The sequence below is a fragment of the Chionomys nivalis genome, chromosome 8 (assembly GCF_950005125.1).
Source record: "Chionomys nivalis chromosome 8, mChiNiv1.1, whole genome shotgun sequence".
In the NCBI taxonomy this organism is placed as follows: domain Eukaryota; kingdom Metazoa; phylum Chordata; class Mammalia; order Rodentia; family Cricetidae; genus Chionomys; species Chionomys nivalis.
This window is the reverse complement of record NC_080093.1, coordinates 15,131,024-15,146,747: the sequence shown is the minus strand read 5'-3', so window position 1 is coordinate 15,146,747 and position 15,724 is coordinate 15,131,024. Positions and strand designations below refer to the sequence as shown.

The window sequence follows — 15,724 nt, the reverse complement described above, 5'->3', positions numbered from 1 at the left end:
CTCCCCTGTGCACCTCTATAGATGGCAACTTCACCTGCAGTGAGGGTTTACATTGATTAGGTAGGGAGCAGTAATTCAAGCTTCCATCCTCTTCAAGGATACTTTGCAGTCTGTAAAGGTGCTGACCCACTGAGTTAAACTGTCAAGGGACTATAAAAAAGTATCTTCATCCCGGGAGGTAACAGCTGCCAGGTTTTCAACACCTTGCAAACTGCTGGAAAAAAAATGTCAGCCAAAAGAAAAATGAATCTGTTATCATCTTCTGTTCATGACTGGGCTGTACAAAAGGAACTATGTGGATCTTTTGGAAGGATAAGTAACTGTTACCCTTGCCTGAGATTTTTCTTTTCCCTACATTGTTATAAACATCACCATGGAGGAACTTAAAGTTAAAAGAGCCAATCGAAACATGGGTGGGCTTGGCTCCTTTCTACAGTTGGGCAAGTAGGAAGAAGATACACCTCACAAACATAGAAAATGACATCAGAGTGTGTATTAGCAAAACAGCAACAAAAAGTCATTCATAAACCAATAAGCTGAAAGAAGACATACGGTGTTCTGTTCTTTGGGGGACAGTTTGTTTTCAGGCAGCATCCAGATGGGGAAATACCACAACATTGCTTTTTAAAGAGTCACTTCTCCCTAAAAGAAAGGAATGAAGCCTCACAGAATTCACTGCCTTTACCACAGCCAGTGTTTGAGTATTATGGCATTCTCTTCTTTCTGATTTGATTAATGAGGGGAAAGGTTTAATGAAGTCCCTGCTATCAGGCAGGCAGTTTTTTCTTCTATTTGTTTTAGGTTAGTCATTTTAATTGTATTGAGTAATTAGAAGGTACACACAGCCAAGGGAGCTTTGTTCTGATAATTGCTCAAGAAAGCCCATTCCCTATCTGCTGTTGCTTTGTGTTAAGGCACTTCTCCCTCTAGTGGCAATAGTTAGCACTTTGGCTTGGCAGTAGGCAAGGTGTAATTGCAACATGACAAACTATGCTTAAGGGACTTTCTTGTAAATAGTTTAGGATTCAGCATTATTTTATTATATATGTGTGTTTTACCCTTTGAAACTTCCTACCTCCTCTTTCTTCTTCCTGAAGTGCTTTGGGCTTTGAGTGGGGGAAAAATTGCCTGAGATGTTTATTAAAAATAAAAAAACAATGCATTCTGGGTAATGTTTTGCAGCTTGACTTAATTTTAGTCATCTGTTTTAATTACCTATTTATAAAAATGCTTTTGCATTTGTAGACATTATTTAATACTTTGGAAGAAGCACCTCATTTGAAATAAATAAATAAATTGTACATATTTTAAATAATCTATGTAAAAGATCTTAAAGGTAATTAATGTAGGTCTCTTAAGTAAGACAAAAGTGATCTTTCTGCATCTCATGAAGTGATTTGTTTCTATAACTTCCCACTTCTGCTGAATTCTTCAGAGTCTAATAACATTGGGGAGGAGGCGACAACAAAAACACCCCAGCATGGTTTGGCAGTTTGTGCCTAGCTACAAAAATCCTTCTTCAAAAAGAAGCAATTTAATAACCAGCTTTCTTAAAATTACTTTGAGCAAAGAAGACCGTATAGGGTTGGTGTTTTGTTTCCTTTTATTTCAGTGTAATCATTCTTTGATAAATTGTGTAATCACTGACTTAGTAGAAAACATATTATTGAACTCCTGGGTTGTAATGACCATAAAAAGTGTGTTTTCATATAGAGAGTTGAGATACTGTGAATAAATTATAAAGGAAATAGCTTATATGCTGGTCAAAGTCCATATGGACCCAATTCATTTTGTTTTCAGTGCTTAATCTGAATGCATCATTTTTAAGAAGGAATAAAAGGGAAGGGGGGGGGGATAGAAAGCCTATTGTGCCCAGCTGCACACATTCTAAGTCTGTTCTTAGGTCAACATGGAAGGAAAGCAGTTAGAGCAGTGGTTCTCAACTTGTGGCTTGTGACCCCTTTGGGGAATCAGTTGGCCCTTTCACAGGGGTCACATGTCAGATATTTACATTATAATTCATAACAGTAGCAAAATTACAGCTATGAAGTAGCAACAAATATAATGTTATGGTTGAGGGACTGTATTAAAGGGCGGCCACAGTCAGGAGGGTGAGAAGCACTGAGTTAGAGCTTTGTGTCTTCGGTTGGGATTCGGCGGAGTCTGGGTGGCGTTTGGAAGGCCCAGTCCCAGCTTCCCTGGAGTTGTTTTGTAATTTGATTTTTCTAGCCCATATTCTTTCCTGGGACATTATTTGATGTTACTATATATCTAAAGGTCCCTGTTTTCCCACCACCCCCCCAGTCTCTAAGCATTTTCATTATACTTTATCTTGTTTTGCTATAGGGCTGTTGAACAGATTTCTTAAGCAGCCCTTTGCAAGGTTAAAAGAATGCAGCCTGGTAACAAGTTTGTGTCATTTTAAATATATACCTTCTAGTAAATAAGGAGAAGCCTGGCAATCAATCCCTTTTAGTGTGTTATATGTTTCACCTGACAACTAAACCTTCTATTGATTAGCCATTACTTTGTTAGATAATCCTATGTCATTGAATCCATTGTAAAAAATTAAACTCTTTAAAATGTTTTACCCTAGCAGCAGTGTGAAAATTGAAAACTTGTTCAGAATTACAGCCTGCTTTCACAAAGAAGGTAGTTTTCAGCCAGGCATCTTACTGGTTTATGCTTATGTGCTTTTTATGCAATATAAAAAACGTATTAAAGTACTCCAACGCAAAACTCTCTGCCTCTGGTTCAGCAATGAAGCTACCTTTTCAAATGCTGCATGGGGACAAAGCCTAGCTTGCCTGCAGCTATTATATTCACTAGTTTGATTTCAAACTGGAAGGAATCTTATAATAGTAAATAACATTTGAGACTTTTACTATGGAGTGGTCAAAGACTGACAAATTTTAGTCACTTATCTACATTTTTTTTTTTTTTGGAACATAACATAAAATGGTTATGTACCCTTTTTATAGATGAATTGCCAAAAAGTAAAGCCTATATCCTAGCAAGTCTCTACTCTGGACACTTAGTGCTGGAGTAAGCTTCCTGGCTCTACCTAATGTTCCCCTGAACGTATTAAAAGTCATTCATAAAGGAGAGGAAAGTTTGAATGAAATGAATTATTCTAGCATTCAGAAATTTGTTTTGTTCTTTGAGACAAAGTCCTGGCTAGCTTGGCATTTACCTTGAAGCTCAGCCTGGCCTTGAACTTGAAACAATCTTTCCTCAGCTACTTAATTCGGTATTATAGCTATAAGCCACCATGCCCAACTCCTCTCCATAAATTTTTTAATAATTCTACATTTCTACCAGACGGTGGTTGTGCACACGTTTAATCCCAGCACTCGGGAGGCAGAGGCAGGCGGATCTCTGTGAGTTCAAGGCCAACCTGGTCTACAAGAGCTAGTTCCAGGATAGGCATGTACTACAACTGCCCAACCATAATTTTTATTTTTATGAATTCTTTTGTAACTTCATTGTTTTTTTGTCTCTTTTCCTTGCTTTATTTTAATGACTTTGACTTCCAAATTATGTTGAATTGATATGACAAGAATATCTTTCCTTTGTTCCAGTTTTGGGGAACAAAAACTTCTGTACCAATGGAAACCATTTGAGTCTTAAATTTTATTTCTGGAATTTTTTTTTTTTTTTTTTTTTTTTTTTGAGACAGGGTTTTACTGAAGTTTTGGAACCTGTCCTGGAACTTGCTCTGTAGACCAGGCTGGCCTCAAACTCACAGAGATCCACCTTCCTCTGCCTCCCAAGTTCTGGGATTAAAGGCATGTGCCACCACCGCCTGGCTTCTCTCTGGAAAATTTTTACAGTAGTTTCAATCTCTTTCATAAGTAGAGCTAGCTATTTGGATTTTTAGCTCAGATTATGTGATTTTGGACAGTTTATATATTTTGTGCCCTATTTTTTCAATGGGTTGTATTGGCTTTTGTTTACTTTGGTTTTGGTTAGTTTTTTATATTTATTTTGTTTATATTTTTAATTATGTGAATGTGTCTGGGGTTTGTACATGTGCATACAAGGTGCCTTCATAGGCCAGAAGAGAGCAATGGATTTCATGAACTGGGGTTACAGGAAATGTGATTTACACGATGTGGTGCTGGGAACCCATCTTGGGCCCTGCACGAATAGAATGTGCTCTTAACCACTGAATCATTTCTCCAGCCACCTGGTGTTGGCTTTTCTTTTTCTTTCTTTTTTTTTTTCTTCATATACGGACTGCCCATACATTCAGCATTGCCAGGGCATAAATTTTTTTTTAAAGATTTATTTACTAAGTATACAGTGGTTTGCCTGCCTGAGGGCCAGTTAAGAGAGAACCAGATCTCATTACAGATGGTTGTGAGCCACCATGTGGGTTGCTGGGAATTGAACTCAGGACCTTTGAAAGAGCAAGCAGTGCTCTTAACCTCTGAGCCATCTCTCCAGCCCCAGGTGTTGGCTTTTCAAGACAGACTGTCAGACACTGAGCCCTGGATTCTTCAGCCTCTGCCTGGAATCACAGGCTCAAGCTCACTGCATTTGTTTTAAACCAGCATCTCACTGTAGATCCCGGGCTAGCTTCAGTACAGCTCTCCTGGCTCCCTGCCCTTTCCCTTCTTTATTCCTTCCTTTAGAAGACGTCTTCCTCTGTACACTATGCTACATAGAACACACTGTATAGTCATTCAATGGTGGCCTCCAACTCTCAGCAATCCTCCTGCCTCAGCCTCCTCACATATCTTTTTATTTTAATAAGCAGTTTTTTCCAGATTTGTCTTATATTTCTCTTCAAAAAATAAAGTGTGTGTGTGTGTGTGTGTGTGTGTGTGTGTGTGTGTGTGTGTGTGAGAGAGAGAGGGGGGGGGGAGGTCTGTCTGTGTCTGTTTCCACAGGTATGCATGCCTGTGGATCTAATGTGTAGGCAAAGAGGGTGTCAGATCTCTTGGAACTGAAGTTACAGGCTTGAGTTTCAGGTATGTCCCACCATACTGTCTGTCTCTAGGTTTCCTTCTCTGGTGAAAGTTTCTCCATCTCCTTGCTCATTATGATCATTATCTTTCATTAAATATTTCATTGAACAGATTAAAGACCTCTTTAGTGCTATTCAGATAGGTCATTTTGTATATTCTTCTTCTTGACTGCTCTACAAGTGTGGTGATTTTTATATTAGATAGTGTAAATTGTTCATTATAGAAACTCTGAATCTGTCTCTTCTTAAAATACTAACAGTTCAATATGGCCTTGTGGTTCCTTGGCCTTACATCTGAAAATGACGAGTGTGTTTGTTTTATCCATATGCCTAAAGCAGCTCCCTTAGAACATTTTGTCATCTCAACTCCTGGTCTTTTTCAGTGTCAGGGGGAAGCCTGAGATCCTTTCTGTATCCCTCTAATGAGGTAGGAATCTAAATTCTTACCTGATCTCATGGGCACAAGCTGGAGTCTTGACTCAGTTCCTTCAGTCTTCCAGCTGCTCTTCCCATTGAAATTCTCAGTTTCCCTTAATGTATGTCGTTTGGGTGTTAAACATGGATTTGAGGAGAATTTAAATGTATTTTCTAATACCTCTTCCTTCCGTTGTGGTTCTCTCCTCTGTGGAATTTCTGTTCTCAATTGCCAGCCACTGTTCTGAACTCCATGCTTTGATAGCTCAACCCAGTAGACTGTGGCTTGCCCGACTGTTGTATTTACCATCACCTTGCGCTGACTGGACTATTGAGTGGTTCCTGGAGAAACAGACTCACATCTTACCCAATGTAGTTCTTTTTCAGCGCCCCCCCTCCCTTTTCCACCCATTTTCAGTGCCTCGCATAGTTTGAAATATATTTTGCCTTAGTTAAGCTGTTATCCAGAGCAAGGTTAACTCATTGTAACATTTCTGCCATTGTTGGAATCGGAATTCTTTTGTTGTGTTCCTTTATCCCCAACCTCTCTCCCACGTTTTGACATGGTTTATGTAGCCCATGCTAATTCCAAAATCCTGAGATTATAAGCATAGACCACTAACCATCCTGAAAACAAAAAAAAAAAAAAACAGAATTCTTTGCCATAAGTTTTATTAGTTTATTCAATAATTATTAGTTCTTGTGTATTTTTAAAAATATTTTATAAGAATAGTTTTTAATTGATCTAATGAGCTCTACCTTTTTCTCTGTTCCCCTCCCTGCCTCTCCCCTCCCCTTCAACCCTCTCCCATGGTCCCCATGCTCCCAATTAGCTCAGGAGATCTTGTCTTTTTCTACTTCCCATGTAGATTAGATCAATGTATGTCTCTCTTAGGGTCCTCATTGTTGTTTGTTGTCTAGGTTCTCTGGGATTGTGATTTGTAGGCTGGTTTTCTTTGCTTTATGTTTAAAAACCACTTATGAGTGAGTACACATAATAATTGTCCTTCTGGGTCTGGGTTACCTCATTCAATATGATATTTTCTAGCTCCACCCATTTGCCTCCAAATTTCAAAATGTCATTTTTTTCTGCTGTGTAGTACTCCATTGTGTAAATGTACCACATTTTCCTTATAAGAATAATTTTAATGGGACCAGAGAGATGGCTTAGGGGTTAAGATCACCTGATACTTTTGGAGAAGACCTACGTTCAGTTCCCAGCACCCACATGGAAATTTACAGCTGTCCATAGCTCTAGTTCCAGGGGTTCTGGTGTATTCTGGCTTATTTAGGTACCAGGCACACATACTCATGCATTGTACATGTGTACATGCAGGCAAAACACTTATACACATAAAATAAGAAAAATTTTAAAAATACTTTTAATATGTTTTGAAATAATTTCAATTTAAATGATAAATGAAACAAGAAAATGTTTCAACTTGTTTAAAAGAAGACTAATATTGTTAGTGAGAGCTAGAACTACAGATGAAAAGGGTTTTTTTTTCTACCAATTTTTTGAAAAATAATAATTGGCCAAAAGCAAATTTTAGAATTCTGTTTATGCTTTTATAAACTGACAAGTGAGTGAATAAATAAATGTGAGAAGACACAATTCTTCCCTACAGAAGGATTCCAATTTATAAAAATGTAGACGGAAGAAGAAGTTTAAGATTCACCATTAGAAAGTTACTATAGGCAAGATCCTTCAAAGGTTACTAGAATTAGTGGCAGAAATTTAAAGTAGAAACTATTTGCATACCCTCAAAATATTTTCTGTAATCTATTTAATAATTCCCAAAGGGGAAATTACACATTCCCAGCATGGCCGAGTGGTGGAGGCAAATATCAGAAGAACTGTTAACACATGTTTTGATTTGATGCCCTGAGACGGAAGGGCCTGTCATCTCACTGGTATCCTTCAAATAATGACCTCATTCCGATCATGAGTTGAGGGAGATCCTATTGATTAACTGATTTAGAAGTGTCAGTCATGAAAGACAAGGAAAACTGAGAATTTGTGCCGGATTATGGAAGACTGAGGAGGTACGACAAACAAATGCAGACCAAGTTGCTGACAGGAGGAGACTGCATGAGGTCTACACTTCATGGACTGTCACGTTACACAGCCCTTTGTGATTGAAGGTTTTACCCAGCACTTAACTACTCTAGCAGAGGATCCAAGTTTAGATCCTGGCTCCCACATTAAGTGGCTCACAAATGCCTGTAGTTCCAAGGCAGTGGTTCTCAACTTCCTAATACCACCACCTTTTAGTATAGTTCCTCATGTTGTGGTGACCTCCAACCATAAAGTTATTTTTGTTGCTACTTCATAACTGTAACTTCGCTACCTTTATAAATAGTAACGTAAATATCTGTGTTTTCCGATGGTCTTAGGCAGCCCTTGTGAAAGGGCCATCCCAGCCTGTTGAAGGAGCTGCGGGCTGCATTCCTGCCACCCATCTCCCGGCCGCCTGGCTAGCTTATGCCCCCAAATAACAACACACAAACTGTATTCATATAAACACTGCTTGGCCCATTTCTATTAATGTGTGTAGCACCACGAGGTGGTGACTTACCAGGGAGATTCTAGCCTACGTCCATCTTGGGTCGGAGCTTCATGGCATCTGCCTCAGAGAAGAGAGCTATGGAGTCTGTCTGAGGCATCTTACCTCACTTCCTCTTCCTCCCAGCATTCTGTTCTGTTTACTCCACCCACCTATGTTCTAACCTATCAGGCCAAGCAGTTTCTTCCTCCATCACCAGCCCACAGGTGGAGAACCACTGTTCCAGAGGAGTCATGCATACCCTTCCAGCTTCTGAGACAGAGGCATACACACACACACACAAAATCTTTAAAAAAAATCCCTCCCAAACAGAGTCTTTCTATGTAGCCCAGGTTGGCCTCAACTAGTCATCCTCTTACATCAGCACTGAAGTGCAGGGTCTGTAGGTCTATGCCACCATGCTTTGGCTCCAAGTTATCTTCCCTGAGTATTGTGTGCTGCTGGGGATTGAACCTAGAGTTTAATGCATGGTAGGCAAGTGTGTTACATCTACAGCCCCGGTTTCTTAGTTTTGATAAATGTTCTCGGAGATATCATATTAGGGGGAAGCTGAGTTAAGGAAGTACAAAACATCCTTGTAACTTCGGTAAATATGAAATTTCTCTTTATTCATAAAATAGGGTTTTTTTTTTTTAATCAATGTTAAGTGATTGTGGCTTAAATGTCATCACCTTGGTTCTCAAAGACCATTCCCAGGCCAAAAGTGTCAGCATCTGCTGGAAATTGTGCTTCATCAAGCCCCCCAGGTGATTCTGATGGCACACCCAAGTGGAGAACAATGATCTGTGCTTTAGATTCTATACTATTCACAACAACTTTAAATTGAAAGCACACTCAGGAAGCTGAGGTAGGAGGGATTGCCATAAGTTTAATCACAAACAGGACTATATTGTGAGATTCATTCTCAAAAAGGGATAACTGGGGTCTGGAGAGGGCTCAGAGGTTAAGGGCACTTACTGCGGTTGTGTAGTGTTGGCACACGCCTTTTATCTCAGCACTCAGGAGGCAGAGACAGGTGGACATCTGTGAGTTTGAGGCCATCCTGGTCTAAAAAGTTCTTGGACAGCCAGGGCAGCACAGTGAAACCCTGTCTCGAAAAACGAAATTAATTAACTAATTAATAAAATAATGTGTTTTGGCCATGTGTGCACACCTTTAATCCCACCTCTTAAGAGAGAGAGGCAGGTAGATCTCTTGAGTTCCAGGACAGCCAGGGGTACACACAGAAACCCTGTCAGGGGGCAAGGGGATTAAAGCATTTTTTGCCATGAAAGAAAACTGTACTATAGTCAATATTTGTGTCCATATCCTAGAGTTCTGATTTTAATCTCTTCTGGTCAGGCTCCCAAGTGTACTTCAGACCTACTCTTTCTTTCATTCTTTTTTCTTTTGCTGTTGTGGTTGAAACAAGGTCCAGCTATGGATTCCAGGCTTATCTGGAACTGGTCATATAGCCTAGTCTGGCTTCAAGTTCACAGTCCTCCTCAGTGATAGTTTACACTGTGTGCCATCATGTCTGGCTTATAATTAATTACTATTTTAAACAGACCATGGGTTCTTAAATTTAACACTTGTTTTTATTTTATTTTCAGACACAGTATCACTGTGTTGCCCAGGCTAGTTTCAGACTTACAGTCTTCCCACATTGGCCACTATAGTGCTAGGATTATACCATATCTGACTGAAGTTTGCATTTTAAAAAAAATGTTGTGTATCCAATCTTCTATCTCCTGTTCATACCATGGAATCCCTACTCATTTGTTCATGTGGCTTCTATGGGCTCTATCCTTACCTCTTCTCTACTGTTCCTTCAGCAGCCGCAAATCTCAAATTTATAAATAGAATTGTATGTTGATTTAGAGAAATAGAGTCTGACAGCTATTGTCAGTATTTCAGTATCTAAAACAAAATAAAACAAAAAAGTGATTTTTTTTTCCTTGAAAATTGTCTCTACAGACTTACAACAGCTGTGCCAGGCTCTGCATAAACCAAGAGACAGTATGTCTGACAAGCACTGCTATGAAGACTGAAAACTGTGTGGCCAAAGTGAGTAACAGTGTTCACCCCTTAACATTATACCACATTGCGACAGACTATCGTATGATTGTATATTTATGAAAAGACTGTAGGCAGGCATTACTTTATACAGAGTGAACTGAAAGTTGGGTTTTCTAGCTCTTCAGCTGCAACAAATCTTCCAGTCATACTGATCAGTAAAATTTGTTAACAATTTGTTTTGTAACTTTCTGTGTGGCTTATTTTTGTTGTTGTTCATTGTTTTAGTTTTGGTTTTTTGCAAGACAGGGTTTCTCTGTGTAGCCTTAGCTATTCTTAAACTCACAATGTAGACCAAGCTTGCCTCAAGGTCTGCCTGCTTCTGCCTTCTGAGTGCTGGGATTGCCTAACCTCCTTCAAGTGCAGGTGTAGCGTACCAGAAATACACTGATGGTGGCAGTGTGAGCAGCATGGGATGGCTGCAGAGATCCCAGGTGTGTGGTGCCACTGCTACTTAAGAAATGTCATGATGCCGGGCGGTGGTGGCGCTCGCCTTTAATCCCAGCACTTGGGAGGCAGAGGCAGGCGGATCTCTGTGAGTTCGGGGCCAGCCTGGTCTACAAGAGCTAGTTCCAGGACAGGCTCCAAAACCACAGAGAAACCCTGTCTCGAAAAACCAAAAAAAAAAAAAAAAAAGAAATGTCATGTTTGGTGGTTTTGAGTGGAAAAGTGTGTTTAACTGACATAGGGGCCAAGTCTTTCATGTATAAATGTGTGTTGTATCTCTTGTTACAAAGATAATATTAAAAATTAGAAATCTTCGGGACTAGAGAGATGGCTCAGTGGTTAAGGACTGCTCTTGTCCTGGGTCCAGGTTCCTTGTCAGCACCACATGATGGCTCACATCATCTGTAGCTCCAGTTCTGTGGACCCAGTGTCTTTTTCTGGCCTCTGTGACCATTGCATGCACATGGTACACAGAAATACAGACAGGCAAAGCACCCATACATAGAAAATAATTTTTTTTTAAAATTAGAAACCTTAAAAATTTTTCTTTCAGTTTTCTAGATTGATTGGAGGGAGTTTTTGTTAGCTTTACTGTCTTGAGGATAATGTTCAATATGAGTTGTATTTCTAGAGTTTGTCTTCATTTTTATGCAAAAATAATCTTTATTACCATTTAGGGTATTTTTTTATTCTTTTTTAATTAAAATTTCCGCCTTCTCCCCGTTTCCCGTTTCCCTCCCCCTCCTCCCACATATTGCCCCCTCCCCCCACTCCCCTCCATCCCCACTCCTCTTCTCCTCCCCCCACTCCATTCCCCCTCCCTCTCGATACTGAAGAGCAGTCCAAATTCCCTGCCCTGCGGGAAGACCATGGTCCTCCCACTTCTATCTAGGTCCAGGAAGGTGAGCATCCAAACAGGCTAAGCTCCCACAAAGCCAGTTCATGTATTAGGATCGAAACCTAGTGCCATTGTCCTTGGCTTCTCATCAGCCTTCATTGTCCGCCATGTTCAGAGAGTCCAGTTTCAACCCATGCTTATTCAGTCCCAGACCAGCTGGCCTTGGTGGGCTCCCAATAGATCAGTTCCACTGTCACAGTGGGTGGGTGCACCCCTTGTGGTCCTGATTTCCTTGCTCATGTTCTCCCTCCTTCTGCTCCTCATTTGGACCTTAAGAGCTCAGTCTGTTGCTCCAAATTGGGTCTCTGTCTCTATCTCGATCCATCGCCAGATGAAGGTTCTAAGGTGATATGCAAGATATTCATCAGTATAGGATAGGGTCATTTCAGGTTCCCTCTCCTCAGTTGCCCAAGGTACCAGCTGGGGACATCTCCCTGGACACCTGCGAGCCCCTCTAGAGTCAAGTCTCTTGCCAACCCTAAGATGGCTCCCTTAGTTAGGATATGTATTTTGCTGCTCCCATATCAACCCTTCCTATATCCCAACCATCCCATTCCCCCAAGCTCCTCCCATCCTCCCCTTCTCACATTTCTCACCCCATTTCCCCTTAGCCCCATGCCACCTCACCCGCAAGTTCCCAGTTTTTGCCCGGCAATCTTGTCTACTTCCCCTATCCAGGCAGATGACTATACATTTTTCTTTGGGTTCACTTTCTTATTTAGCTTCTCTAGGATCACAAATTATATGCTCAATGTCCTTTATTTATGGCTAGAAACCAATTATGAGTGAGTACATCCCATGTTCCTCTTTTTGGGTCTGGGATACCTCACTCCGGATAGTGTTTTCTATTTCCATCCATTTACATGCAAAATTCGAGAAGTCATTGCTTTTTACCGCTGAGTAGTACTCTAATATGTATATATTCCACACTTTCTTCATCCATTCTTCCATTGAAGGGCATCTAGGTTGTTTCCAGGTTCTGGCTATTACAAACAATGCTGCTATGAACATAGTTGAATTGATACTTTTGTCATATGATAGGGCATCTCTTGGGTATATTCCCAAGAGTGGTATTACTGGATCTTGGGGTAGGTTGATCCCAAATTTCCTGAGAAATCGCCACACTGATTTCCAAAGTGGTTGCACAAGTTTGCATTCCCACCAGCAATGGATGAGTGTGCCCATTTAGGGTTTTTTTTACAACTTTCTCAACTTTCAGCTTAATCTCTTGTGTCATGCACAGGCTATCATTTTTTTGGGGGGGGGGGTTGGTTTTTTCGAGACAGGGTTTCTCTGTAGCTTTGGAGCCTGTCCTGGAACTCCCTTTGTAGACCAGGTTGGCCTCGAACTCACAGAGATCCGCCTGCCTCTGCCTCCCGAGTGCTGGGATTAAGGGCGTGCGCCACCACTGCCCGGCCAGGCTATCATTTTTAGATATTATCATTTTGCTATCATTATTAGAGATAGGACTTTGTCATGTGGACTTCATCTTTGTTATAAAATTCATGAAGAGCTGTCTTATTTCTTTTGTGTTATTATAACAAAAAATAAACAAGGTAGGCTGGAGAGATGGCTCAGAGGTTAAGAGCACTGACTATTCTTCCAGAGGTCAAGAGTTCAATTCCCAGCAACCTTATGGAGGCTCACAATCATCTATAATGTGATCTAGTGCCCACTTCTGGCTGCAGGCAGAACACTGTATACATAATAAATAAATTTAAAACAAACAACAAAAACAAGGTAGCTTATAAATAATAACTTATTTTTCTGTAGTTCTACAAATGGGAAGATCATTGTGACAGTAGATTCACTGTCTAGTTGAAAGTTCACTCTTGCCAGGCGATGGTGGCACACACTTTTAATCCCAGCACTTGGGAGGCAGAGGCTGACGGATCTCTTGTGAGTTCAAGGCCAGCCTGGTCTGCAAGAGCTAGTTCCAGGACAGGCTCCAAAGCTCCAGAAAAACCCTGTCTTGAAAAAAAAAATTTTTACTCTTCTTCATAGATGGAGCCTTTCTATAATCTCAGGATGGAAGGAATGACCAAGCCCTCTGGGATCTCTCATTAATCCATTCATAGATTTACTTAGGGTTCTAACTCTGTTCGTGAAGACTCTGTTCACAACTAGGTAGTTCAGGATATAGGAGCAACAATAATTTTTATTATATTTCCTAAAACACATGGTAATCTCTGGTCTTGCTTTATTTGCTGAAAACATACAGTTTATAGCCATTGGAATTAGCCATATGAGAAATGTCAGAATTTATTTTAAATTATAACTACAAAAGGTAGGTTCATCAAATTGTGTCTTAAGGTCACATCTTAATTTTCTACAAAAAAAAAAAGAGTAACATAATTTACACTTACTCTTCAGTTACTTAGTAATAATTTCTAAGTGCTACTTGGCCCTGTTTTATATTTAGCATTGGTGTCTGGAGACAGAGATCCAAAAAAAAAAATATATTCTTTCAATCCTTTTTTCAGACACGCTGCTCTCACTTCATCACAAGTGAGTTACTTCTGGCTAAACAAGGCAAAAACTTAGCCTGAGCACCAATCCAAGGACAGGGTGACAGTTTTAATGAGTTTCATTGAGAGCTGGCCAACTGAGCATCTGTTCCTTTTGTCTTCATGTACTTGGAGCCAGTGTTCCTACACTCCTTCCCCATGTTGCTGTGTATCTGTGCAGTGTGGTGTGGTTTGCTCTTTGTTGTTGTTCTGTCTTTCTTTTTCCACCTTTACTTCAGTGGCACACAATTAGAAATCTTCTGGCATCTGGCATGGTGGTGTAATTTCTTCCATGCTCTTGGGTGAGGAAATAAGTTTGCTCGTTGCTGCTCATCAATCTCTTTCACTTGCTCCCAGATGGTGACCTTCTCATCCCATTCTTGCTTGTTTTAACATTGTTCTGACACCTATTTTCTTTCATTGTCCCCTTAACCACTCTAATTGAATAATGATTTCTATAATTTCCAGTTGGAACACAACCAACTTCCTGGTTCCTTTTATTGGCCTACATCCTGTCTTCTAGTTCATTGCTTCAAATTTGAGCCAAATCATCAAATAAAAATATGTAACTGCAAAAATGTTTACTGCAATAGCAGCCTCCACTAGCATGGCAACAGTGAGTTTTCCTTTCTTACTGCTAAACGTGTTCTATCTGTCTCGTGATTTCACACTGCCTCTCCTGGCCTCATTTACTGCTTGACCTTTGGAAAAATGACTCAAAGTTATTTTTGTTGATCTGTGACCATTTCTCTATTTCTTGCTCTTCATCTTTAGTTCTTACAGTAGTTTTGTCTGCCAGTGACGTGACTGTGAGGCTTGCCTTCAGAATCTGGTACAAGTGTCTGATACTTATTCAAACTGTGCTCCAGTGTCACCTGCATGTCACGCTGTCTCCGTGTGAGAGCCACTGTAATACAGTGAAGCTAGCTTTTGTTTTCCTTTTACAGTTCAAAGCAACTGAATTTCAGTCAGTAATTATGGGTTGGATATAAATACTAATTGTAGTCTTAAACCTTTTTATTAAATATTACTTATTTACATTTTACAGAAGACATTAGTCCTTCTCAAAAGCAGGGATGAACCCTGTAGCATTTTATGTATAGCTTTCCTCTGCCAGTTACCCTGTAGCCTTGCAGTTCCTGTGTGGAAAGGACTTTCCCTTTAATTCTCGGTAAAGTGTAAGAAAGCACAGCTGCTTCATAAGCCACCTTAGGTTGACAGCAGTCTCCTGGGTCTTCAGCTTGAAAGAAATACTACAGATGAAAGTGGAGAGGGGTCCAGGTAATATTCAAAGCCATGAAGTGTCTTGCATATAGTTTGCCCTTTTTGTCTGTCAGTCAGTCAGTCAGTCTGTCTGTCTGTCTGATGTAGCTCTGGCTATGTAGACCAGACTGTCCTTGAACTCACAGAAACCCACCTGCCTCTGCCTCCCAAGTGCTGGGATCAAAAGGTGTGCGCCACCACTCCTGGCTAGTTTGCTTTTCAAGCATCTTATCTGCTCATAGCCCTAACATTTATGAGATTTGTGTGGGAGCCATGATGAGCTCTATATTTATTGTAGTTTTAAATGGACAGTCATTATTGACTGTCAGTTCAGTCTTTAAAATCTATAATCACATTGCACCTAATTGTCAACCTTCATGTTTTTTAATTATGAAAGAAAACTGATAACATTAATTTTTATGTTATCTTATTATTGACTTTATTGAAATACTACAGAAAATTTTAGTTCAAGGCTTTTCCATAACTTACGTTTATACCTCACACCCCTTCCATAAACATGTACAGTTAAAATTGAGTTGTTAGGATACCTCTACCTGGCCTAGACTGGAAGAGTTCTGTCTTTGTTCAGAATAAGTCCATT

General features: G+C 40.1%; 1 protein-coding gene across 8 annotated transcripts in view; it reads left to right on the top strand.

The window, feature by feature from the left end:
• Btrc (beta-transducin repeat containing E3 ubiquitin protein ligase) overlaps nucleotides 1–15,724 on the top strand; it is a 185,438-nt gene that overhangs the window by 108,390 nt on the left and 61,324 nt on the right. For 7 of the 8 annotated variants that reach the window (XM_057777411.1, XM_057777412.1, XM_057777407.1 and 4 more), the window contains one exon: nucleotides 9,910–9,999. The exons of the other annotated variant lie outside the window; for it this stretch is intronic. In XM_057777411.1, coding sequence (XP_057633394.1) covers nucleotides 9,910–9,999 — 90 coding nt within the window. The remainder of the gene's footprint in view (nucleotides 1–9,909; nucleotides 10,000–15,724) is intronic. 8 annotated transcript variants of the gene reach the window in all.